The sequence below is a fragment of the Channa argus genome, chromosome 7 (assembly GCF_033026475.1).
Source record: "Channa argus isolate prfri chromosome 7, Channa argus male v1.0, whole genome shotgun sequence".
In the NCBI taxonomy this organism is placed as follows: Eukaryota; Metazoa; Chordata; class Actinopteri; order Anabantiformes; family Channidae; genus Channa; species Channa argus.
Genome location: NC_090203.1, coordinates 6,964,365 through 6,988,723, shown reverse-complemented (window position 1 = coordinate 6,988,723; position 24,359 = coordinate 6,964,365). Strand labels below are relative to the sequence as shown.

General features: G+C 40.8%; 2 protein-coding genes and 1 long non-coding RNA gene across 4 annotated transcripts; all 3 read right to left on the bottom strand.

Annotated features, from left to right (window-relative positions):
* Nucleotides 1-403: 403 nt before the first annotated feature.
* LOC137130550 (uncharacterized protein C1orf232) lies at nucleotides 404-4,706 on the bottom strand. Of its 2 annotated transcripts, none has more exons than XM_067510858.1 (4): nucleotides 4,361-4,706; nucleotides 3,054-3,131; nucleotides 2,805-2,911; nucleotides 404-1,725 (listed from the first exon to the last, which is right to left on the bottom strand). In XM_067510858.1, the coding sequence occupies exons 1-4, from the start codon at nucleotides 4,439-4,441 to the stop codon at nucleotides 1,362-1,364; spliced, it is 630 nt and encodes a 209-aa protein (XP_067366959.1). In that variant the 5' UTR covers nucleotides 4,442-4,706; the 3' UTR covers nucleotides 404-1,361. The 2 variants fall into 2 exon arrangements, with proteins under 2 accessions (XP_067366959.1, XP_067366958.1); XM_067510857.1 differs by lacking the exon at nucleotides 4,361-4,706 and adding an exon at nucleotides 3,235-3,391.
* Nucleotides 4,707-15,816: 11,110 nt separating this feature from the next.
* Nucleotides 15,817-20,002, bottom strand: LOC137131103 (interaptin-like). The gene is made up of 2 exons (XM_067511930.1): nucleotides 19,655-20,002; nucleotides 15,817-18,219 (listed from the first exon to the last, which is right to left on the bottom strand). Exon 2 carries the CDS (start codon nucleotides 17,383-17,385, stop codon nucleotides 16,060-16,062), a length of 1,326 nt encoding a protein of 441 aa, XP_067368031.1. The 5' UTR covers nucleotides 17,386-18,219; nucleotides 19,655-20,002; the 3' UTR covers nucleotides 15,817-16,059.
* Nucleotides 20,003-20,219: 217 nt separating this feature from the next.
* LOC137131025 (uncharacterized) lies at nucleotides 20,220-23,684 on the bottom strand. The gene is made up of 3 exons (XR_010914938.1): nucleotides 23,546-23,684; nucleotides 22,550-22,659; nucleotides 20,220-21,290 (listed from the first exon to the last, which is right to left on the bottom strand). It is a non-coding gene; the product is annotated as an uncharacterized lncRNA (long non-coding RNA).
* Nucleotides 23,685-24,359: the final 675 nt, after the last annotated feature.

Genomic DNA, 24,359 nt, shown 5'->3' with positions numbered 1-24,359 from the left:
AAGAGAAAAATAAAGAAGGGGGACAAACGTTATTCTGATGTATGTTGTGGATTTTATCTCTAAAACGTTAAAAGTAAGAGCAAAAGAGGATCAGTGGTCCAGGCCAAGCTTAAGAAAAGCAAATACTCAGTGGATTGTAAGATCCAGGTCATCCCCCTAAACTGACAACATTCCCAGACTAAACTAATCTGAAACAAAATCCAGTGACTGTAAAATATGTGTCTACTAGATGTTGGTCATACATGTCACTCCAGCTTTTCAGAGTTCATCAGCTCAGGTGGAGCCAATCAGATGACAAAGGCAGCAAATATTCATTTTAAGAACCAGTTCCTGAAAATGTCGGTCAGTTCATTCTGCTTTTTTATTTTTGAGGAAAGAAAATTACACTTGCTCATTCGGGTTTTGTCAAATCTTTAAGTCGAATTGCTTTTATTATATGATACAAGCCACAAGAATAATACATACAACAAAACAAAGTCAAGATGTGAGAGGATAAATTCAAATGATCAATGTTGCAATTTCACACTTTGCACATTTAAGCTGTGGGTCTACGTCTTGGATGCAACTTCCTCAGGATGTGGGATGAGTTTCAGTGTAAGCTGACAAAGTAAAATCATTTCATACATCAGTTTCACATCACAGTGACACTATCTCACCACACACACACACACACACACACACATTCACACTTTACATATTTCGCATTATTCTGCAGCACATTTTCCTTCCCTGAAGTACAGGCAGAACAAATGTATTTCGTAAATGGTTACTACATATTATGTAATAGTTCTCTTGCACTGCCAAATCCCTCAACTTTAATCCTCTGCCCTCTGAACAGGTTAAGTGAGATAATCCTCAACTAATACAAATATCATTGCCTTTAATCTCATAATCCGGTTATTACTACACAGCAGATTAGGTGGAGTTGCTGATAGGTGTGAAGGGGCATTTACACCTTGTAGCAAACGCGATCCTGTGGTTTAAAAGGCATGTGGGGTGAAAAGATCCCATAATATCCTGTAAACTACATTCTACAGAATAATAAACCAAACTGTTCGTCTCGTATTGTGTTTTTAAATAGTAAAGAAACAGATTTGAGCTGTGGGCTGATCACAAAGCAGAATTAAATAAGTTATAAATTAGTCCCCGTGTGAATGAAAGGCCCGTCAAGTTTTGGTTAATGGCCCAGATAAGAATGAGTTAAAAGGGGACTTTCACAGTAGCTGTGCAGTTTAGCTACAGGACATCCTGAAATTTATTCTTGCCTAAACTTCCTCTGCTATCCTCCATCAAACATTTCTGACCCCCACCGGCCCATTTAAATTTCTTTCCCTTTCTACTGCCCCTCCCTTCATGAAAAGCTAGTTGGTCTTAGTCATGCTCTTGGTCTTCAACTCTGCCAGTTTGTTGGTGACAAAGTTCCACTTGAAGGATGCGTCCTCGCTGCTGCCTCCCCCCAGTGAGACGTATTTGGAGAAGCTGTTGTTGCTCTGTCCTCCACCTCCTTCACCTTCCTCTCCCCCAGTTATCTGACCATCCTGGTCCCCTCCAGCCTCTGTCACCTCCTCCTCACCCTGCTCTGCCGTCGCCTCGTTCGCAGCAGCAGCAGCGGCTGCGGCTGCAGCTTCTGCCTGCTTCTTGACGGCCCAGTTGGCCGCAAAACTATCCCAGAATCCTGCGCGCCGGGTGGGTCGAGGAGGCTCCTCTGGCTTTGCTGCAAGTGGACTGAGAATTCAGTGGTGGAGTTAGATTTAAGAGTTAATCAAGTGAAAGTAGGAGCTTTGAAGGTAGAAACCAAGGTAAATAAAGTTTGACTGCAGGAAAAAACACTGAGGGGTTAGAGAAGAGGCTCTACTACCAGCAGGCTAGTTAAATAAAGTTTAATGAGTAGAAATGGGGCCAATAAAGTCACCATTTAGTTATTAATTAGTTAGTAATTATTGTTAAAATTTAAAAGTCACTTCATACATGATGTATTCATCTAAAGTTTTAACTTGTGCACTTTCTTACATTAGATGACTGATTGATAAAACAATAGACAGATTAAGAGACAAATGTCCCTGGACACAGGCTGTTGTGGGCTGTCCTCACAACCTGATCATTTTGCGTCTCGTCTCAGTCATTTTCCATCTTTTTGCGGACGTTTTTATCTCTTTCTTGTCATCTTGTGTCTATGTTTGGCCTTCGTGTGTCGTGCTTTGTGTTTCTGTGATTATTTTTGGTCTGTTTTGGTCTATTTATATCTGTATGTGGCCTTTTGTGTTTCTGGGACAAGAAATATTAACACATTTTCATTTAGGGTCTCTGGCCTACTGACCTTTTGGGACTCTAGGCCTGTGCCCACCCAGTAATGTACCAATATATAAAACTGTGATGAAGCTTGAGCCAAAATAAAGTTTCCTGGCTTAGCATTTAATACAGCATAAATACAGTTTCTTCCCTGATTGCTGGCTTTCTTCTCTGTAGTAACAAAGTCAGATATTTGGCCAAATATTTAGCTGATTTCTCAAAACGTCCAACTGAATAAAATTGTTTCTAGGAAACGCTTTAAGAGTCACATTTAACATAGAAGTAATAAAATATTTAAAGTAATAAATATTGAGTTTCTACTAAATTTAGTCCAGATTTAACCACACAGTCTAATCACAGTCTCATTAGTTGTGGTCTCATTAGTTGTAGTTTTGGTTTGTCACTGAACTACTTTACCTACACAAAACTCACAGATGGTCCAAGGTACAGAAAAAAACATCCAGTCAGGAAGGAAGAAGCACAGATCTCAACAAAAGCGAAAGATTTCCACTCACTGATCAGCTACCGGTGGGCTCTCAGTTTCTTCTAGGAGCTGGTGTTCATCTTCTTTGTTGAAGAGAGCTGATAGTCTGTTCCAGCTTTTAGCCCCAGCCCCGTGCATCTGGATGCAGACACAGGGTCAAAGGTTAAACTGGGAGTACATTCAGGTGTTCTGGTCGTCTGTGATACCTTATCTCTAGGGTTCATGTAAATATTTTTTAGACATATTGTCCCAGAAGAGAGAGCTGCCAGTGTTCACATACTTTCTTTGCCAGCTGTGAGACAGCGTTGGGACCTTCATCCTCCTGAACTGGACTGGTTTGGTTCTCCACATCTGTGGGCTGCAGCAGCAGAAAAAAATAGTTCAAATTTACATGCAAATGACTTCAGAAGCAAAGGATCTGTGTAAATTAGTCGCCATCTAGTGCACATGATGGATATTACAACAAATGTTTTCCTCTTGCTCAAAAGTGAGTCCTGAGTGTGCTGTGCTGGCTTGAGGACATGACCACTGTTTGAAGTCGTCATGAAGCTGGTCTGAGTAAACCCAGGGGCCCTGGATCGGTCTCACCACTCTGTCAGTCAGTCCGTGGAATGCCAGCTAATTCGGTTTGTTCAGAACCTGTGCAGGAGGATCGAGTTTCTCAGCATACTAGAGATCTGGGTCAGCGCAACCCTGTCCCTGTTTAGCTGGTACTTTTAAAAAGATACTTCACTTAAGTAAAAAAAGTGAAACCATGTTGAATAACTCCTTTATAGATGATAATTATGAAATGATAAATGTAAAATAATTACTGATGCACTGGCTGAGCTGCATGTTACGTTTACTGCTGGAGTAGTTTTATCTACTTTATACATAGTTTAGTTCATTGGTTCCCAGTCTATAGGTCACACTACACACGGGCCTTAAACTTTCGAATGTTTTTTTTGGGGGGGTTAAATATTAGTTTTTTTTTCTTCTTTGACCTCAAAACCACCATGTCACAGTATTAGAGGTAAAACAGTATTTGGAGGAACTACTAAAAACACAGACGTTTAGGTCATGGCAGGCGGCTGAGTTTTTTGTTGTTGTTGTTGTTGTTGTTGTAATGGACAAAACCTGCTTTGATTTTAAAAAATATGTTGTTTTTTTTCTAATGATTTTGTATATGTAAAATATGAATATATCAAATTTTGTATAAAGTAGCGTAAAATGGAAATACTCAAGTATTTGAGACTTGCCACTCTGCCACTGATTAAAACATTTCATGTGACTTTTCGACACAGTGTGCAGCACTTAAGACTCCTTTTAAAACAAGGAACAACAATAGACCTGCTTACCAACACTAACACGCACAGTTTTATTAGTCACTGATGAAAAGATACTCAAGAGGAAGTATTGTATTGTGTAGGTCTAAGCCGCTTAGCAAGCTCATCTGACCCTGTGATGAATAAAATATGGCCAGCAGAACCAAACCTGGTGACCTTCTGACTTCCGTGTCCACTGCCACATCAAATTTGTAATACTTCACTTCAACAGAATTTGAATGATTTTAGGGAACAAAGACGCAGAAAGGTGTCACTTTTGTACCTCTTCAGCAGTTTCCTCCTCATACTCTGGGTTAATGGTCTTCAGCACTTTGCTCTTATAAACCTTCCACATAGGATTCATACTTGCACAAACAGATGTTCGTTCTTCGGAGTAAGACCTGTGAAGAATTCTCTGTGCCTCTTTAGACCACCCCCCACCGAGTCTCCACTTCCAGCTTCAGCTCGTCTCAGTTGGGCCAACTCTGACCACTGTCCATGTGTAAGGCTCAGCAGTTTAGTGGCTCCGGGAACCCGTTCAGCACCGAGGCCCACGTTGTTTCATAGCGTGTCTCCTGCTCAGGTTGTGTCTGTCTGGTCCAGCTAACTGGGCTGACAGCTGCTTTCGTCACCACAGTGTGTCTGTACAGGTAAAGCTGTGGAGCTGTGCTACTTGTGCACACACACACACACACACACACACATTTTCACAAACACACATTCACCGTCACGGTTCTGCCTTTGTTACCTGGAAACAGGTGTAGATTTCCTCATTCATATTTCAAAGGATCTCTTTTCCAGAGCCAGAGGTCCATTGTCAGCCAGCGTCTGTAGGCTGGCTCCTGTGTCCCTGGTACATATAGATACATGCACTGTATTGACATGTTTCTGCTTATGAAGGAAGATGATTTCTATTCTACAGGATTTCTGTGCTCCTCAGTTTTGCTCTGTGCACAAACAAGCACACAGCTGAAGTGCCTTTCTTTAGAAATCTGCCTCCATGATTTGCCATCTGATACATATTTAGCTATGAAATAACTCTACAAACCCACATCCATGCCTGCACTTTATTCATGGAAACAACTATTTACCTCCCCACCATAAAACCCACTTATCTTCCACTATTACCTGGCCACTTCCTCAACATCCTCCTCTCTGCTTTCGATTATTGCAGCAGCTTAACAGCCAAACGCCAATCAAATTTCAGGTACACCAGCGGGGTTTCCTGTGACTGGTCGCTTGGCGACCGGAGGGGGCCCATCTAGTGTGGTGTAGATAAAGAGAGAGAGGCATAAAGCTTTGATGACTGATTGGATTTCACCAGGCCCATAAAACAATACAGATGGTGCTAGAAATAAACAGTGTGTGCTTCTTTGACTCAAGGTATTATCTCAGAAACAAACCGTAATGTTGACGAGCCTTATCCAATTTATCGCCATGGTGATGGAAATTGCAAAACTCCATATTGACAACAATACGTCTGATCCATGCTACACATTTGTGTAAAGCTATATAATAATGTTGAATATACACTAGATATTTGATAAATCCTGCCTCATATCTTTCCTGTTGTGGTTTTGATGAACTTAAAGTGTGACAGTAGTGAAACTGTAATGCTTCATTAGCTCAGCGTGGATTACAAACTCAGTTCCCTATGTGTCTGTCCAAACGGACTGACAGATGTTAGTTATCTGAATAGCAGCCGGCGTGGTTGTGGCTGGTGCAGCTCGTGTTTCAGTGTGGAAAAGACACACCCAGGCCTGCCAAACCAGACTTATCACACCAGCAAGGAGGTTGTTGGTTTTGAAAGCTGTGCAGTGTTTCTTTCTTTTTGTTTATTCGCCTGTGTGTTTTTGATTGAACAAGGAAAAATAAGTAACATAAGCACAAACCCAGTGTAGATTTCATAGGTTTATGAACGTAACATTGATTAGGATTATGGCTTTTCTCTGAAAATAATCTTTATTATTGTTTCTGCCATGTTTTTAATTAACTATTTTGAACGTTTGGCTAGTACATGTACATAAAAGCTATTAAACATCCCTCTGACTTCCCTATATCAAAATATCTCTCTACATCTAGCTGGAAAATGCCTCCAGATGACATCACTCAGAGGAAACAGTACATGACTATGGAGTTTTCCAGAGCTCCCCCCAGATGAAATCATGTGAACTCCTAAGGATGAAAAACTCCTCTGGGTGATGTCATCTGGAGGTTTTTCAGCTATAAGCAGAGAAATAGTATTTAATAAAATCACGATGGGATGAGGTTGATTCAGCATGGACTCAATCTTGATCTAAAGTGCGAGTGTGTGTTAATGTATTATCATCTCACCCTCACTAGAGGTCAGTAGAGGCTCTGCTGGGCTGGGTCAAAACTGCAGCACCTGTCAATGATCATAAAAATTGTTCATGTGTGAGACCTATTTTTGAAATAAACATTCAAAGGTCAAATTATATCTAAAATACAAAGTGGGACACAACACGTTTATGTACTACACTTTCCTGATAGGACTTTGCTTTGATGTTTTCTCCTTGACTTAGATTCTTGCTGCCTTGTACATCACTTGTAAGTCACTTTGGATAAAAGCGTTTGCTAAATGTAAATGTAGATAATCTGGCAGCTTGGTACAGGAACTGAGGAGGTATAGACATGAGAGAGTGAGAGCAGGTGAAACTGATTAACATTTTTGCAAAACTGTATAGTGCAGTGAAACAACAAAGTAGCAAAAGATATAAATACGCAAATAGTGTAAGTTCTATACTTTAGTAAATTTACTCATTTACTTTACGTTTTCGGTATGTACAGGCATCCTTTTCATGTCTGTAGTTTCAGGTGGAGATTATGCAACGCCAATTCCCAAAAAGTTGGGACGATGTGTAAAACGTAAACAAAAACAGAATGCAATGATCTGCACATCTCATCAAACGATAATTTATTCACAATAGAACATAAGCAACGTATCAGATGTTGAAAATGAGACATTTTACCATTTCCTGGAAAATATTCGCTCATTTTGAATTTGATGGCAGCGACACATCTCGAAAAGTCGGAACAAGGGCAACAAAAGGCTGGAAATGTAATTGCCACAAATAAAAAAAAAATAAAGAAGCATTGGACAACTAATCAGGTTCATTGGCAACAGGTCAGTAACATGACTGAATATAAAAGGAGCATTTCAGGGAGGCAGAGCCTCTCAGATGTAAAGATGGGCAGAGGTTCACCAATCTGACACAGAATGTGTCTACAATTTCAGAAAAAAAATTCTCAGCATAAAATTCCCTGAACTGGCCGCCTGCAGGCCAGACCTGTCAGCTATGGAAAACATTTGGCATCTTAAAATGAAAAACTCCAGGACTTTTGAGCAGCTACAATCCTGCATCAGACAAGAATAGGACATTTCTCTCCTGAAACTCCAGCAGCTGGTCTCCTCACTTCCCAGACGTTTACAGGCAGTTGTTATAAGAAGAGGTGATGCTACACAATGGTAAACATCACCATGTTCCAACTTTTTTTGAGATATGTTGTTGACATCAAACTCAAAATGAGCTAATGTTTTCCATGAGCTGGTAAAATGTCTCAGTTTCAACATCTGATATGACGTTTATGCAAATGGTTGCACTCTGTTTTTATTTAGGCTTTACACATTTCCCAGTCTCTTTGGAAAAGGGGTTGTACTAACTAATCATTAATATGTGGTTAAACAATAAAAGCTAAATTAAAACAATAAGCTTTTATTATTAGTTGATCATGATTTTGTGTGTAAAGTGTTAAAGTAACAAATAATTATGGCTGTCAAATAAATGTATTTGCTCCTGAAATGTAGTATGTATGTATGTACTGTATTAGAATAAATGTACTCAGTTGCACCACTGACTCTTTTTTACTCTGAACGCACTGAATGTTGGTGTGAATACACACTTCAGGGCCTCCATAGACACCACTAGCTCACATCTGTGCTCATCATTCTTCTGAGCTGTGACCATCTGAAGTATGTTGACACCTCCCCTTCCACCAGCTCATGTAAACTCGTATTCACGTCACACGTCCATTTAAAACCCTGTTGTCAAACCTCCTTTGGTGCCTGGGAGTGGACAGGAAAATTCCACCACTGTCGAATGGACTTGGTTGACACATGAGAAAAAATGCTCACCGGACAGAAAGCACCTCGGAATAGATGCGACTGTAAAGGCCGAGCCCTAGGAAGATGAAAACTGTCTGGTCTGCAGACACAACATGAGACATGGAACCTGCTGCACTCTGCTCTGTGCTGTGCACAGCTTGGAATATCTGATTAAAATGCAGCAGTGTTGGAAGGTCGAGCCAGAATTTCATGTCAGAAACATCTGACTTTGTCTTTAAGGCTGTGATCAATGTGGTGACGCACACACTTTTCAGCATGCAGGTTAGTGGGTCAGACTGTGGGACAGCTGCTTGTTCAACTTAGCAGGAGCTGTTTGTCCTGCTACTTTGGTAGTTTTCATTCCACTCGTCAGTTTATGTGATGCACTTAGGAAAAACAATGAACCCTAATGCAACAGGCCTTTCATTAAATATTCTTAAAGGACACCTTCACCGATTTTGAACTTGCCTCTTGTGGTTCTGGTTTGGGTAGTAAATGTATATAAATGCCATTAAACTTCCCTTTATCAAAATATCTCTCTACATCTAGCTGAAAAATGCCTCCGGATGACAGCACTTGGAGGAACGTTCATTTCAGATTAGGTCATGTCGTCCAACTAATGATGAAAAACTCCTCAGAGTGATGTCATCTGGAGGAGTTTTTCAGCTAGAAGCAGAACATTTTTTTAGTATAAGCAAGTCAGAGAGATGTTTATAGTACATTTGCACTCTAAACTTAAAGCCATAGGAAGTTGAAAATTGGTGAAGTCGGCCTTTAAACTGAGAAGCTAATGGGTTTGTAGCTCAAGTACTTCAGTCAAATAAATCCATAGCATCACTGTAGTTAAAGGTGGGTTTTGTTGCTGTCAGACAGAAGAACAGACATCAGAGTGGTTGTGATTTAGAAGGAGTTATAATTTTGTGGCCAAGTGCATTTTGTTAACTGTGGACAGATCCAAAGCTAAGCTATAAAACAATTGGACTGACTTTGTCCAACTGTAACATAAGGTGGATAAGTAATATCCTGCTGAGATTTTTTACAGATTAAAAAATAGAATTATGGATAAACGCAAGCTGTTCGATTCCTTATGCTAAGCTGAGTGTCATCTGCTTTATGGCCCACATTCAACAAGCTGAGGCGAGAGTGCAACTGTCATGATGCACGTCTGGAATTTTGGAAGGCTTTTTTGGGCCTTGCTCTCTTCTGCCCTCTGGTCTGTTTAACATACACAAACTACAGTCTCTGCTCACACACACACACACACACCCTCTGTCTCACTCAGCTCCACCCCTTTCTTTGTTCAGTTTCCCTTCTCTCAGCCTGGCACGACTGTTTTACGTTGACCACTCACCTCAGCACTATTTGAGTTCCTTGTTTGCAGTCACTCTTTGCTGGGATATCTTCAGTTTCTACTGTGTTTTTCAGCTCCATGTTCCATGACTATCCCCACCTGATCCCCGTATCACATGGCTACTACTCATCTGTCGTGGTTTGTTATTTTATTCTATAATAATTCACATTTATTAAAAACAATGACATATATTGAACTTCTTATCTCACTTTTCTGTATGAAGCAAATTACAATATCCCTCTAAATTAAAGCTGCATCCTGCTTTGTCTTTATCAAGCATTTATTTAACGAAGTGGATGTTCAGAAACGAGAGATTTGTTTTCCTCCTGTGAGACGTCTTTTCTATATTTCTTTTTTAACTTAGACCTTGACGTCATTTTGAGTGTTTGCAAATCACATGCGATTTGTTTAGGCAAAGGAAAACATGGCATGAAAGGAACTGAATGGTGTTTGTAACATGTGGTGATCTGCATCAATTTAAAAACAACAGTATCTCACCACATACTGAGTAAAACCTGAGAAAGCATCTCTAAATCTCAGATGCTTTGTGGATTTGCCTGAAAAGGTAAATGGTCACATAGACACCAAACCTCTGGAAAATGTCACTTAATTCTGACTTTGACCTGGATGTGTGTGTGTGTGCGCACGTGTGTGTGTGTGTGTGTGTGTGTGTGTGCGTGTGTGCGTGCAGCAAGTAGTGACATAATGCAACAGTGCACATTGCAGAAACACTTCTGCTTGCACGCATTCTTCTGTGTTCGTGTTTTACGAGGCCCTGCAGACATATGACTTGCACCGCTGTTGCTTCCTATCGTGCCAACTGTTGTGTAACGTCCAATAAAATGTCCATTCACACCTCCTCTTGCCATCCAAAATGGGACTTTACTGTTGTGTTTTCATCATCATCTTGGCTTCAGAACCTGGTTTTACATAAGAAGTCTCAAGATTATAAAACCCAACTACTTGGCAACATGCATTACAGTATTCACAATTTTTTCTAGAGCTGAAAAAACTAGAAGGTTGGCTGCGTATATGGTGTTTTTATTTGGTTGTGGTTATCTTCTCATCACGTATTATAGTATGCACGAGTAAACAAACTGACCCTTCTCAAGACTATGTACTTCCTAAATGAGCCTTATTTATTGAATTTTCCTGTCATTTAATCTTGTGCGTAAGCAACATTTTGAGGATTTAAGCAGATTTCGCAGTGTACAGGCCAAATCAACAACACACTATATGTCTTGTAATTTTACATGATAAACCGAAACCCGTTAAAGGTCAAACCAACTGACTAAAGTTGACCTGGGGACCTCTTGATATGCAGTCAAATGCTACCACTGAGCCGACACCACTTCCTTCTTTATTAAGACTGCTACTAATTAAAGGCTACGTTTCTGCTGAGAAGAAATGAAATGGTTTTGTATATTGAATGACAGCACAGTGGTGAAGTGGTGGTTTTTGAATCTGTACACAAGTTGAACTTAAAAGGCCTCAACATTTTAGATTTATGCAGAAACCATGTGGCACATGTGGACTAAATTTGGACTAGGCTTTCACACTTATGTTATCAAACAGCATCAAGTTCCAGTACTTAAAAACAAAATAAAAACGTTAACTTTTTCCGATTGATGCCCAAAGAAATCAATTTCTTAGTCAGGTTTTTGTACTTGTGCACTTACATTTAGAGTGTGCACTTAACACTTCACCCTGAGCAAAGGATTTTAAGTTGTACTTCTACTTGTAGTGGAGTACTTTTCAAAGTACTTGCACTTTGACTTAAGGGTTAGGTTTGTGTATTTCTGCTACCTCTGACCATATGTTCATCCTATCAGCTTTGCACTCTGGCATGGACTGTCCACTTGATGTTCAGGATTACTGGCATGACTACAGAAAGCAGTATGGTGTCCGTGTGTATGTGCAAAGTCAGTTTTGGTGTTGTAATGTAGCACAAGCATCTCAGTGGAATGTGTCTGCAACATGACACAGGTGGAGACTCAGGGGTCAAAAAGATTGACAGGTGAGTCGCGGGCCCTGTGCAATCCACTTGCTAGAGAATAAAATCGAAATAACATGCTTGATTGTTCTGAAGTGTGTTATAATATATATCCAACCCTTGCTAAAAATGTATCTGTGATTGCATGCTTGTTTGTTCACTTTGTCAGGATTTTGTCAGCATGAAGCCTGTTCAAACTGGCTGTGAAGGATTTACCAAGCAGGATTTTGCTGCACGGCTGGAGGCAGTTCCCTGCTGTTTCGCTCAACAGGAATTTAAAGTTCAGATGAAGAAAAAACACAAACAGTCACACAGAGGATTTAAAACTTTGTTGCTGGACAGATGTAATAAACTTAGACATTCAAGGATTCCCAGCAGACAGGAATCTCAAATGATGCCTCCATGTATAGAAGGCTTCAAACATTGAGTAAACAAACGCATGTGTAGCCAACACAAACAAGTAAATCTAACCCCGTGATACAAACCTGCTAAAAGAGAAAAGCAATGCACCAAAAACATCACTGACATGACATGAACCTGTCATGTAATTCATGAGCAGTATCACTTGTATCTATACATGTGTGCAGGAACATGAGTGTGGGCATTTTAGTGAGGAGACATGATGTATTTACACGACAGAGCCATGAATCAGGTTACGTAACAGAGTCAAATGGCCTCAGCGGCAGTCGCTCAGAGCCTAACATCTGCATTCTCATTAGTCGTCAAGCTTTGGCTTTTGTATCTCAAGTGAAGGACAGCTCTGTTGACCAATGAGGAGCCACAAGGGTCAGCTAGTAAACACAATTTATGAGAGTGCAGTGGTGATTCCGGCCAGGTTTGCAGTTTCACAGCTTATGACCAGCAGCAATGTGATGCACCGCGGGCCTCAGCAGGCTCCGTTCTGAGTCTCCTGCTTCGAATGTTCACTCCAAAATTAACCTGGCCTGGCATGAGTTTTGTCACCGAGAAGAGCCAGGGGGAGATTAGATGAGATGGAGGCATTTAGTGCGATGGAGGGATGACAGGGGATTAAAAAGCAACGGCTATCATTCTCCTCTGAATTCTCTTTACTGAAGCCTTGGGTGTCAAGTTCTGAACCAGCTCCTGTTGTAACTTTGTGGTGGGTGTTTCACATGGACACAAAGACGTCAGGAAGCCAAGTTACATGTCGACCAAGTTACAAGTTGATTTTAAAATTGCTATGCATAGAAAAAAACACTATAACACAGCATGCGAGACACTCGAAGCAGACCAACATCCTGACTTGAGGAAAAAATTCCTATTTCCAACACTTAGTAAATTAGTGATTTAAGGACAGTAGCATCCACTGTCCAAATGCTATTGAGCACGATGTTTCTTGTCAAACATGAGCTGACAAACACTCCTCCACTGTTGAGACCTACTGACTCAGGCAGTTCATGCTGAATATTGTCTTTGTTTGTGCACGTACTGAACTTGGCTCAGAGTCAAACACAACGTGTCTCACAGGAGCAACTGACAGAAGTATTGCCAGCAAAGGTGTTATTTCACATAAGTGAATTTCATTAGTTTTGGTTTTGGCCTTCTTGACTTCTTAAACCCTCAGGGATTGTGAATGGGTGGGGTTAGTCTGAATGAGAAAACACTTGCAGCAGGATGTCAATCATCACATGAAACCAGCAGAGGTGGATAATTGGAAAAGACAGGTGCAAGTGAGCACGCAGTACATGACAACTCATCGAAGATGTGGTTTACTGCTGAAAAGTAGTCCACATAGTTTATAGGCATAACATGATATATGTCAAGGTCTGACAATGACATGAAGGAAAGATGATCTTTTCCTGTCAATCACAGATAAGCTCTAAACAACTCAGAAGAAAAGCTGAAGTTGAAAATAGTAGGAGACAAGAAGAAATTTATGTGATGAAATTCCAGAAAAAGAGAGCAGCCATTTACAAAACCTGCATAAAACTAAAACTGCAATTATTCAAAAAACTCAGAAGATATTAGAAAGTGGCCAAATACATGGCCAATTGCTCAAAGTTTGATTGGTCTCTCTGGGCTGAAGTATCAAGTATGAAAGATCACAAGTAGCTGAAGTCTCTCTCCATTTATTTGAATGAGAAAAACCTGCTAAAAAAGTTGAATATTTTATAACGTATAAAGGATATTAAAAAGCTGAATACTAAGCTCCGCACACTTTCTGAACCTGGAAGGCCTGTTTCTGCCTTTGCGTTCCCTCTGGACTCAGAGACTGAAGTACTCATCGCTTGCTTCTTCACACTGTAAAGAGCAGAAATCGGTGAAAGCTACAGCAGCTTCCATTTAAGAAAGGTATTGCAGACATGTGTCAGAATAATGAGTTATAAATAGGACCAAAATACCCTCACAAGCAGAAACATTTTCACTTGACTCTTACTTACTTCAGACTACTATGGCAATTCTTGAAGTGTTTTAGTGTAATTCACAGAATGCACAGCAGCTGTATAATAACACACATCTGAGTATCACAATTTTTGGGATACTAATTTTAGGAGGCATACAAGGAAACCTGTAAGTCACCATTCTTGAAGGATTTCTGAACTGTGTACGGATACATTATTCTGCGGAAAAAGTCCACTGACAGGAAATAATGTCGCCATGAATGGAGGTGCTTGGTTTGCAAACTTTAGGTAAGTGGTATTTGACAAAGCAACGTCCACATGAATTCCCGAGTATCGCACTGCATCCACCACCTTGCCTGCTTCCCACAGGTGCATCCAGGTGCCATCTCTTCCATAAAAAAAAAAAAAAATGCACAAACACCCAGCTGCACATGTAATCTATTGACACTCTCTGACACTCCTGTGTCCATTGTCTATTTATTTTTGTGTTTGTGTCTTTATTTAAAATTTTTTTTTTCAGAGTAGGTAAATAAGCTTTTGCTAATCTGATCACATTGACCACGCTGGCTGTAATGTTGTGGCAGGATGTTAGTGATCGGGCGCGAGATTTATACTCTTCCCATGCAAGCTGTGCAAAAACAAATATTACAGTATTTGGTTTTATTGGGCTACATATTCCATGTTTATTATTTCTGTTAGGAAGTGATTCATAAATCAGTGTTGTAGCCACTAAATTTCTCTGCATTAATTCTGATGAACTAATAAATATTATGCATTGGAAAAGTGTTAACAAATTATAGTTTATTGTTAGCAGGACGCAAAGTCAGTATAAATGTCGAGCAGTCATGTTAGCTGTTAACGTGGCAGCCTGTGCCATGTGGAACAGTTCTCAGCTATATTTTGCAATTATAATACCCTTTCAAGTTAGTTAATAGTAATTTACATTCTAATTTCTTTAAAATAAATATTTGGTTACAGCAAACAGGATTTAATAATGAAACTAGGAGTTGAAAATGTGCCTACTCCAAAATATTTAACTAACTAACCGGCTGCACACATTTCCTTTACCATAGGAGTTTTTCATCCTGATAATCCGCTTCAAATTAAATCCTAATGAAAAAAAGCCATAGGGAGATAGAAAAACAAAGCTGAGTGAGATTATGAGACAGAACATGATGTACTACATCACTGACCTGGGAGGGTAAAGAGCTGAGCTGCACTACAAGTTATAGCAAACCTTTTACACATGGGGTTTGGTCATTGGGGGTCACAAATGTATTAAGAAAATCTGATGTTTGAATGTGGCAGCAGACATACATGAATGCTGCTGATTGTGCTGCAAGGTGGAGACGTCTGACATCTGAGAGACATTTCTCTCACTTTTCTCTCCCTCTCCATTCATTTGAATGAGAAAACCTTGCTGAAAAACGTTGAATATTTTAAAACGTATACAGGATATTAAAAAGCTGAATACTGAGCCGCGCACACATGTCCTTAATAAGCTGAACATTTTGAAGTTTGAACGGGGTTTTAAATGCATGCTGACTTTCTGAACCTGGAAGCTGGGTAACATCACTGGCTTGGGGATCACAGTGGCCCGTTTCTGCCTTTGCATTCCCTCTGGACTCAGCACTGAAAAGACACAAGACACCTCTCCCTCATTTCATTCATTGATTTTGATAAAAACACTGCCGCAGCAAGTTCGCCAAATGTTTGTGTGCTTACAAGCTAAATGCTTCGCCTGAGCTAAAAGCTACTATTGATGACTTGATGCACTACTGCAACTGTATTTCCATATCTGGACCGGACTCAGAGAAATAAGGTCCCACATTTGTCCCCACGCTTAAAATTAAAAAAACATCTTTATTACAACAATATTTGTTTTATTATGACATTTCGAATAGGTGGACGTCAACAATCAAATCTACACAATATAAAATAGGGACTTTTTTTTTTCTTTGTGGGAGGAAACTGGAGCACCCAGAGTAAACCCACACAGGTTGTTTCCTATCAAGACACTTGTGAAAAGGTTGACTTGCACTACACACTGTATTGACTTACAGTACAATGGGTGAGGGAGTGAAGTCTGAAAATAAGGTCAGTCAGCCTCAGCTGAACTGACTGACTTCACTCTCCTTTACTTCTTCTCATTTTACTTTCCCTTGTTCTTTATCCCCCACGATGGTTTCTTCAAACGCAGAAAATGGCGAGCTCTTTTCCACAGCGACTTGTTTTGTGTTGTCTTTGAAAAGACGCCATCAGAGGCGTCGATTGTCTCTGTGGGGTCAGGATTAGGGATTCCGTTGGTAAGGGACCTCTCTTGCTTACCTAGTTCAATCTTGTGCATATTCTCTGCTTTTCCTTCAAACTCACCTTCCTGCTGTTCCTCACACTCAGCAGTTTTTCTTTCAGGAGGCAGATCCTGGTCCGTCTGAACACTGGTTAGAGCCTCCAACGAAACCTCAATGTTCTTCATGGGTTCAGGATCAGAGTCAGCATGACAGGACTTCATGCCAGTCTCCATCTCCTGTTCCTCCTCAGACCTTTCTTCCTGCTGTTCCTCACACTCTGCGGTCCTTGTGTCAGTAGACAGATGGTCCTGAGGTTCAGCTGTGAGCTCAGTGCTGAGCTCGAGATTAGGTGAAGTCTCAGTGTTGAGGACTTCTACATGAACCTCAGTGGGTTTAGGCTCAGAGTCAACTTTGGGGAGGGATTCTTCCTTCTTGAAAGAAATATTGTGTTTAAGCTGAGGCTTATCCTCATTTTGCCTACATTTACATCTGGGCATCCTTCTCTCAGCTTCCATCTCAGCTTCCAGCTCAAAGTTGAGTGACGTCTGAATGCTGAGCTGAGTTTTGAGCTCATCTAGTTCTTTCAGAAAAACTGTTTCCTTATCAGCAGTGTAAAACCTCAGGTCTTCGATCTCGCCTGCCACGTTTTGACAAACAGTGTCAATCTCATCCCTCAGGTTTTGAATTAGAAGCGTGTCGTTTGCCTGTCTATCAGTGTGAGACTTGATTTCTTTCTCAAGCAACTGTTGAAGGTTGTCCACCTGCTGCTTGGCTCTTAGGACAGCAGTGTCATACTTTAAGCTGACCTCTTGGTATGACACTCTGAGCTGATCCAGTTCTTCTTTGAGAGCCTGGGTTTTCTCATTCTGTAACTGGATCTCAGCTGTAAATTTCTTCTGGCTGATTGTATAAGCCACTTTCAGCTCCTCGTAATCTTTCTGGAGGAGCTTCTTCTTCTTCTGCTTGATGTTGTCCCTCACCTGAGCCGCGATCTTTGAGGTGCTAAGAGTCTCCGCATTAGCGTACTTCTCCATCCTCTCCAGTTGACTTTTTAATTCTTTTCCCTTGTTAATGTGCATTTCCTTCAAGGATCTCTGATGAGCCAACTGTTGTTTTGTTTCATCCAGCTGCTGGGAAAGTTGCGTTCTCAAGTTTGTCTCTTTGTTCAGCAGGTCGTGGAACCTCATGACTGCTTGATGCAGCGGAATGTCCCTATCTGCTGTCTCTTGAGAGCTTCCCCTGTTCTGGACTCTGATGAGCTTTCCATGTCCTTGTTGGTAGAAGGACGTAAAACAAAAACTTTCCAAAAGTGCCGTTTGTCTCTCAACAGATATCTTCTGTGTTACTCGCTAATTCCTCAGAGTAGTGTGCAGTGTTCGAAATGATAAGACTGTCTGGAAAGACGTTGCTTTATACAGTGATGTTATTGGGTCGCCATGGAATCGGTGCTTTGATGTTGATAATGTCAAAGTTCCATTTGTGCATATTTACATTTAGAACCTGTCATTCAAATGTGAACGTGGAATCGTTGCTTTGATGTTGATGATGTCAAAGTTCCATTTGTGCATATTTACATTTAGAACCTGTCATTCAAATGTGAACGTGGAATCGTTGCTTTGATGTTGATGATGTCAAAGTTCCATTTTTGCACATTTACATTTAGAACCAGTCATTCAAATGTGAACAAATAGGTTGTTACAATATTAACATTAAAACCTGCTATTAAAGCTACAATAAGCAACTTCATTAGTTTTCTGTCATTTTCTATGTATGTATTTTTATTGTATTCATTAAAAATCAGAGGTCTGTGGCAGCAGATATACATTAAATGCTGCTGATTGTGCTGCAAAGTGGAGACGTCTGACATCTCAGAGACATTTGTTCTCTGTGGTCCGCACGTTGAATGCCAGTCACAACAGTGGCTCCCCGGGCACAGGCAACCCCAGAGTGAACCCACATCCAGCACATGTTGAAGCCGATCACGTGCATGCTGCCATCTGCCAGGGATGCCAAGCTGTGACCTAATGCGTGCACACAAACACAACCATGAGATGCTTTTCTTGAACATTTTATTACTTGCACTAATATTAGCTGCACTGCTAACAATTACACTGTCATAGAGGTCGGCTTTCGCCTTGTTCCTTCAGGGGATGATTCAGCATGATTTTGCTTTGCGCCGGATGTCCTTCCTGCCGCAACTCCCATGTTTATCCGAGCTCAGGACTCGGGACTGGCACCTTGGCTGGACTGGAGCGGTCTGATTCGAACCCCTGTCCTTTTGCATCCCAACCCATTGCCCTACCACTGATCCACCAGGCACTCCACACTGTCTTAAAGGGTGATTTTGAAAATAGATCAGCTTGCAGCAGCAAACAGTGCTGCTTTGTCGTTTTAGATGTCAGTTTTAGCAGCTAAACTCAGATGTTCGAAGCTACTTTTTGACTTTTTGATTCTAACTCATCTTTGGAATCAGTAAAACTATTGTCCAAACATTTCTGATTACATAATGGTTAAGATGGACACAGGACACTGCCTTCATACATTTTAAAGATTAATCATGCAGATACAAGCTGAACATATTTATTATAATTGTTATGACATGGTGTGAACTCAGTGACTGGAAAATTAAAGGTGACGTGAGAATGAGCCTCACAGTCCTGTTTGTGTCTCCTGTTCACACCTGCACTTTCACATTCCTGAATAAGGGTTTTTACAAAAAGCTTCCTTCGCCTCAAGGCCGTTTCATCTAGGAAAGCTTACATGGCTTTGACTGTTATGGCCATTTCGTCTCTTAAACTCCTTTAGCTAAAAATAGTTGGCATAACACAAAGTGAATAAACCCCCAACCCTCATCCCAAATAATGATCCTCCCATGCACATTCCCCACCAATGACTTTATGTCCATCCTTTTGTCTCTGTGGCTCAAAACCAGGCCACATTTTGTGACGCATTAAAGATAAGCCAATGGGCGCCCTTCGTTAGGGCCGTGTCCTAGCATCACTGACAAACCCAAATGATATTTTTGCCCAGTGATGTGCGACGGCAGAGGATTGGGTAGGCGATAGGGAGGAGCTTGTGGCGTGGCCAGAAGGACACGTGGCGCACAACGAGGTCTCAGGCTGTCACAGGGGATCACATCAGCCTTGTGAGCAGGCATGCGCATTTTCTAAATTCCACGCCCTGTAAGACAAAGGCAGAACCTGCAGAAAAACAAATCGACAATCTGCCTCAAACCTGACTGTGTTGCAGGGAAAATGGTAAAACATGTAGCGTGTTTATGTAGCGTGTGCAACTGAGGACATATCAATCTATTAAACAATATGAACTTTCATGAATATTCTTTAAGAGCAAGAAAATGGCTGCCACATATAAATCAACTGTTATTGAAAACGGATTTTTCCAGAACTATACCTTTGTTATTTTACCATCCTGAGAAATCACAATAAGGCACATTACCTAAGCTTGGCGTTCATTGCGTTCTCTTTGGTTTTTCCACTTCACTCTCATTACTTAGGTATTTTTAACGTGGAGAATCTCGGTTGTGCCTATAAACCTTTGATCGTCCGTGTCTTTCCTCATAACACTGAGATGGATCATTCCAAGCACCAGTTTACAACCCAACATGCTGACAGAAGATTTGATGTCCCAGATTGATGTGCAGGTTTTCCTTGCACCCTGACTTTCATTCCTAACATGGCTATTGCCATCACAAAAAGGCCTTTACCATTTGCTTTTAAGTGCATTTAAGTCACAAGCTTTCTACTCTGACACGCAAGCAGCATAGTCCTCTCACCGCATGTTGCTAGTTGGCACGCTAGGCGGTAGGGAGCAGAAAGGCTATCTCACTTATATGGAGACATAACGTGTGAAGAGACCAACCACTTCCTGTTGTGTGCAAATGACACACAACAGATTCTCTGATGCAGGAAATACTGTGCCAGAATCTGCTCAGTTAAAGTTTGCAGATAAACTGTGTAGGATTTATCTAGGCAAGCTTTCAGACAATACCACTAAGCACCAATTTTTATTTGTTTTAAAATATTCACATCTTTATTAAATCATTACAAAATAAAGTTTTACATTCAATAAAAACAAGACAGATTCATGAATTTTGCTTTTAAAAGTATTCACAAGGTGTTCAGATGGTGCAGAAGGGGACTTTAACAGAGTGCTTATCAAAGTAGCCACATGTTATTAATTATTGGTCAAACAAAGGTAAAACACCATGTTAAAAAAAAAAAAGTTAGTGTGAAGGCCTTTGCATCTACTGTAATGTTTAAATATCTGTAGTTGTGCAAATATTCACTGAATCAGACACCAAAAACACACATTGCACAATAACATATATACATGTATATTGACAAGTTGTACTGTTTTTGATTTGTTCACAAAGCTCTGCAAGGTTTCTAGAAGAAAACATAAGAGCGGAATTAACTTTTCTCATATCACATTTCTCTATGCTCTGGGGTTGACATCACTTCATTACAAAGTACAAGTCAACTGCAGTTAGTTACTGTTCGCATTATTTAACGATATTTGGACTGACTTACTGCGTGATGGCAAAATTCAGTTATAAAGACTACTACACCCCCCCCCCACTTCAGAGAAGTATAGCATGTAACTTTGCAATGACTAATGGTCATATTCAGTTGAAAATAAGCCGGTTCGATCACCCACCCAAACTCAATAAATCCATAAACCCAGTCCTATCCATGACAGAGCCATTCCCGACATACGCCACGACGTCCTGACCACAGAAAGTATACAAGAAAGTTAGAAACACCCCTAAAATGGTAGCTGAGGATCCACAGAATTCATTGTTTGAGTGTGACTATTACTGGGAGGTGAGAAAAGTGAAATCAAGTCCAGTCTGCTTCCTCACTCCACCCGATATCCTTCTCAATGGTTAATTCATGTTCTCCGCAATCTGATTAGTCCAGTCTGTTCAGGGTGCAGGCTGGGCCTGGACCTTCTCGGTCATCTGTTTGGCACTGTAGTAAGACATACTCAAGCCAATGATGGCCAGCATCATGGCTATTTGGTTGACAGCACGGTCTTGTGACTGCATCTGCACCTCACCAGCAACTTGCCTCTGCAAAAAAAAAAAAAAACAAAGACAAAAGTCAGAGGTCAGTAGAGAAAAAAAAAACAAAATAGAAAAGGAGCAGCCATTTAGAGGTAAAGGTGCTCAATCCTGATCAGCCAAACTGTAACAAGCACACATTCAAATATTTTGTCCTTCTTCCATGTGACCAAAGCTTTAGCCAGAGCAGTGATTAAACATTCGGGATAGGAGAGATTTTAGAAAAAGGAGGAGAACACAATGTTCTTCACACAAGCCTGCCTGCGTGTAAACCCAGCCACCTTCTTTCTCTCCGGGACCCCTCTAGGGCCTGGGGCAGTGACATAAGAATGTCAGCATTTTAAAAAGGTTCAGAGACAGCTGCCTACACTCTCCAAAATACCCTCTTCATTTACCTGAAGTATACATAACACTATGTCTGACAAGACTTCTGGTGAGACAGGTAGGACAAGCAACCATTTCACTGTGCTAATAAAGCCTACGTATGACGTGAAAGTTTTCAGGACCAGTGCCCTAGACCATTAAATTGGTTAGAGCTAACAGAAATTAAAGAGCAAATTAGCCATCCGCACCTTCAGAAACTCAAAAATGAACAAAAAAAAAAAAAAAAAAACTGAACTAAACAAAAAGCTTGAGCCACGTATTGTGTGCACACATTTAAATCAACTGAAACACAGCCCTTGGAACTAAGATTTACACATCAATTACTCTGCAATAACAAAGCGCATTTGCTGGCACTCTGCATCAAAGCTTATGTAATAGCCACTGACTTTCCTATAGTTAGAAAGTGGCGAAGTGACCCATTTGAACCACTGTAAAGCCATATGAAGGGCCAGTCTTTGTTTTCAAATACACAATGGATCTGACATATGGAGCCTCACTGCTGATGAGCAGATTATGATGATGGCAGAGGGAAACTTGGAAAATTCTGACAATGAGTAGTGTCACCTCTAATTATGTTAGAGATGAAAGTGGGTTATGGGTCAGAGGACAGCAGTGGCCCCGTCCTCGTCTGAAGCCAATTCAGATTAGGAGCAGTGTTAATGCCTTTGCAGCAACACTAATGGACAGGCTGACAGCAAAACCGCAATTTACAAAAGTAATAATGAGACGTGTGAAGCTTCTTGCAAAACAAACTAGAGATATTGTGAACTAAAGTCACTCACTGCCCTCATTAGAAACAAATACTGTGTGTACTGTACGTCTCCTCTGACCTGTTCACTGGAGCCAGTCGGGTTGAATTTAAGCTGCTGAGGCAAAGCAGTTACCTGGAGGAGTCGGAAGTATCCAGGCGTCAGTCTGCCCAGTCTGATAATCATGTCCACTGAAGTGTGAGGTGGTTTTGAGACCGAGGAAAAGCTGGGTTGGTTCACAAGACCTGCAAATAAATAAGAGATTTAACTTCGTTTTCAGAGGAGGAAAATACTCCAGGAAGACGTGATGACCAGAGGCTAATATTTCTAGTCCCGTCTTGAGTGAGAGGAGTCCGGATATTAACTCAACTTTTTCAATAACTTTTTAAGCCACTGCTGCTAAAAGGAGGAAGAGCAAAAAAACTAAAACCATCTGATCCACACATAAGGAAGGAACATCTCTCGCCTGAAGCCATGCTACAAAACTTCATGCTGCACAAACCCAATAAAAAAAATAAAAAAATCAGAATTCAAAAGAATCAACATACACATTCACATCTGGGGGTCAGGTCTGACCTACTTGGCAAAGTTTCTGCCTGGATTGCTCCTAAACCCCCTCCTGTTATTATCTTATGCCTTAACCAGAGTTGGACAGGAGCAACAGACCCTCTATTTGTGCTGCGTCATAAAGTGATTCAGCAAAGAAAAGAATGTTTTTCATTCATATGAGTAACGAATGAGAAACAAAGAAAGAACGTGAAACAAAAGTATGTGCAGAGATAGAGGTTTGTCCAACGCTGCAGGAGAACCCGAGACTATAACATTTTACTTGTGCGGTGATGAGAAAAGGGTCTTAAATGGCATCCGAGCAGGAGTAGATGAAGCTGAAGAGGATGTGCATTACTACCTATAGTGTTCAGTTCATAAACAATCGGGGGGGGGGGGGGGGGGGAGGTCGATCATTGAAATTGACAGTAAGGTTCCAGGGAAGGAAAGGAGGAGGTTAGTGGAGAAGAAACAAAACATGAAGTCATTCTGGTTGGAGTTACACCCCTTCACAAAGATACGAAATGCAGTCCAATCTTAAAACGTTGCTCCTTGTAAAAAAGAACACAGCTTGGGATTCCTCACCTGAAAGTGCCGGTCCAACTTGTCAGCTGGACCTTCTGCTTCCCAACCACGCTGGATATACTAACAGATGCCAAACCGGGAAGAACCTCAACTATTGAGAGCTTCTGCTCTGTGCTCCGCCTTTTTATACAGCCCTGCTCTCACCCAACCAGATCCGCGGGCTCACCACAGCACACACCCACTCTCGCATGCATACACACCACTGTCCAAACACATTACTCTCAGTGGGTCGCTGTTCCAAAAAGTAAAAAAAAACAAAAAACAAACACCTCTGCTGTCTCCTTCCAAATAAAAATAAAACCCTTTGTGTATTTCTGGCTCATTTGGTCAAGGCACAACACATAGGAATAATACAAGTCAAGCCATACAGCGTGCCAACGTGATCCAAGAGCATGTAGGGTTACATAACCAGCCTGATGTGTCCATTTAATCTCAAACTGAGACACAAATCAAATGTCAGAACTCAGTACTGTTCATCAAGAACCTGACAAACATGGGACAATAATTATATTTATTGTAGTTACCTTTTTACTCGCTCCAGTCGCTGTTTGTGTTGTACAATTCATTTTCATCTCGCTGAACAAATAATTGCACTCTCTAAGGATCTTTGCATGAGACGGCAAATGTCAAATTGCATTTGACCTTTCATTAGATTTATTAAACAGGAAATTCAGGGAAATGCAGCATGGGTTTATTAGACAGAGTCACAACTTAAACAACTAGAGAGAGAGAGAGAGAGAGAGAGAGAACAAAACACTAGAGTAGCTCCAAATTTGTGACTAATTTTACTTTCAAACTGGAATTAAGAAATGAA

What these genes read in the sequence shown, in the direction of transcription:
- LOC137130550 (XM_067510857.1), bottom strand. Translation starts at nt 3,318, where the DNA reads ATGACGACTTCAAACAGTGGTCATGTCCTCAAGCCAGCACAGCACACT. An exon ending in TCTCACAGCTGGCAAAGAAA is followed by an intron (nt 2,912 to 3,053) that starts GTATGTGAACAC and finishes GTCTGCATCCAG; the next exon opens with ATGCACGGGGCTGGGGCTAA. An exon ending in AGCCCACCGGTAGCTGATCA is followed by an intron (nt 1,726 to 2,804) that starts GTGAGTGGAAAT and finishes CTGAATTCTCAG; the next exon opens with TCCACTTGCAGCAAAGCCAG.
- LOC137131103 (XM_067511930.1), bottom strand. Translation starts at nt 17,385, where the DNA reads ATGAGGTTCCACGACCTGCTGAACAAAGAGACAAACTTGAGAACGCAA.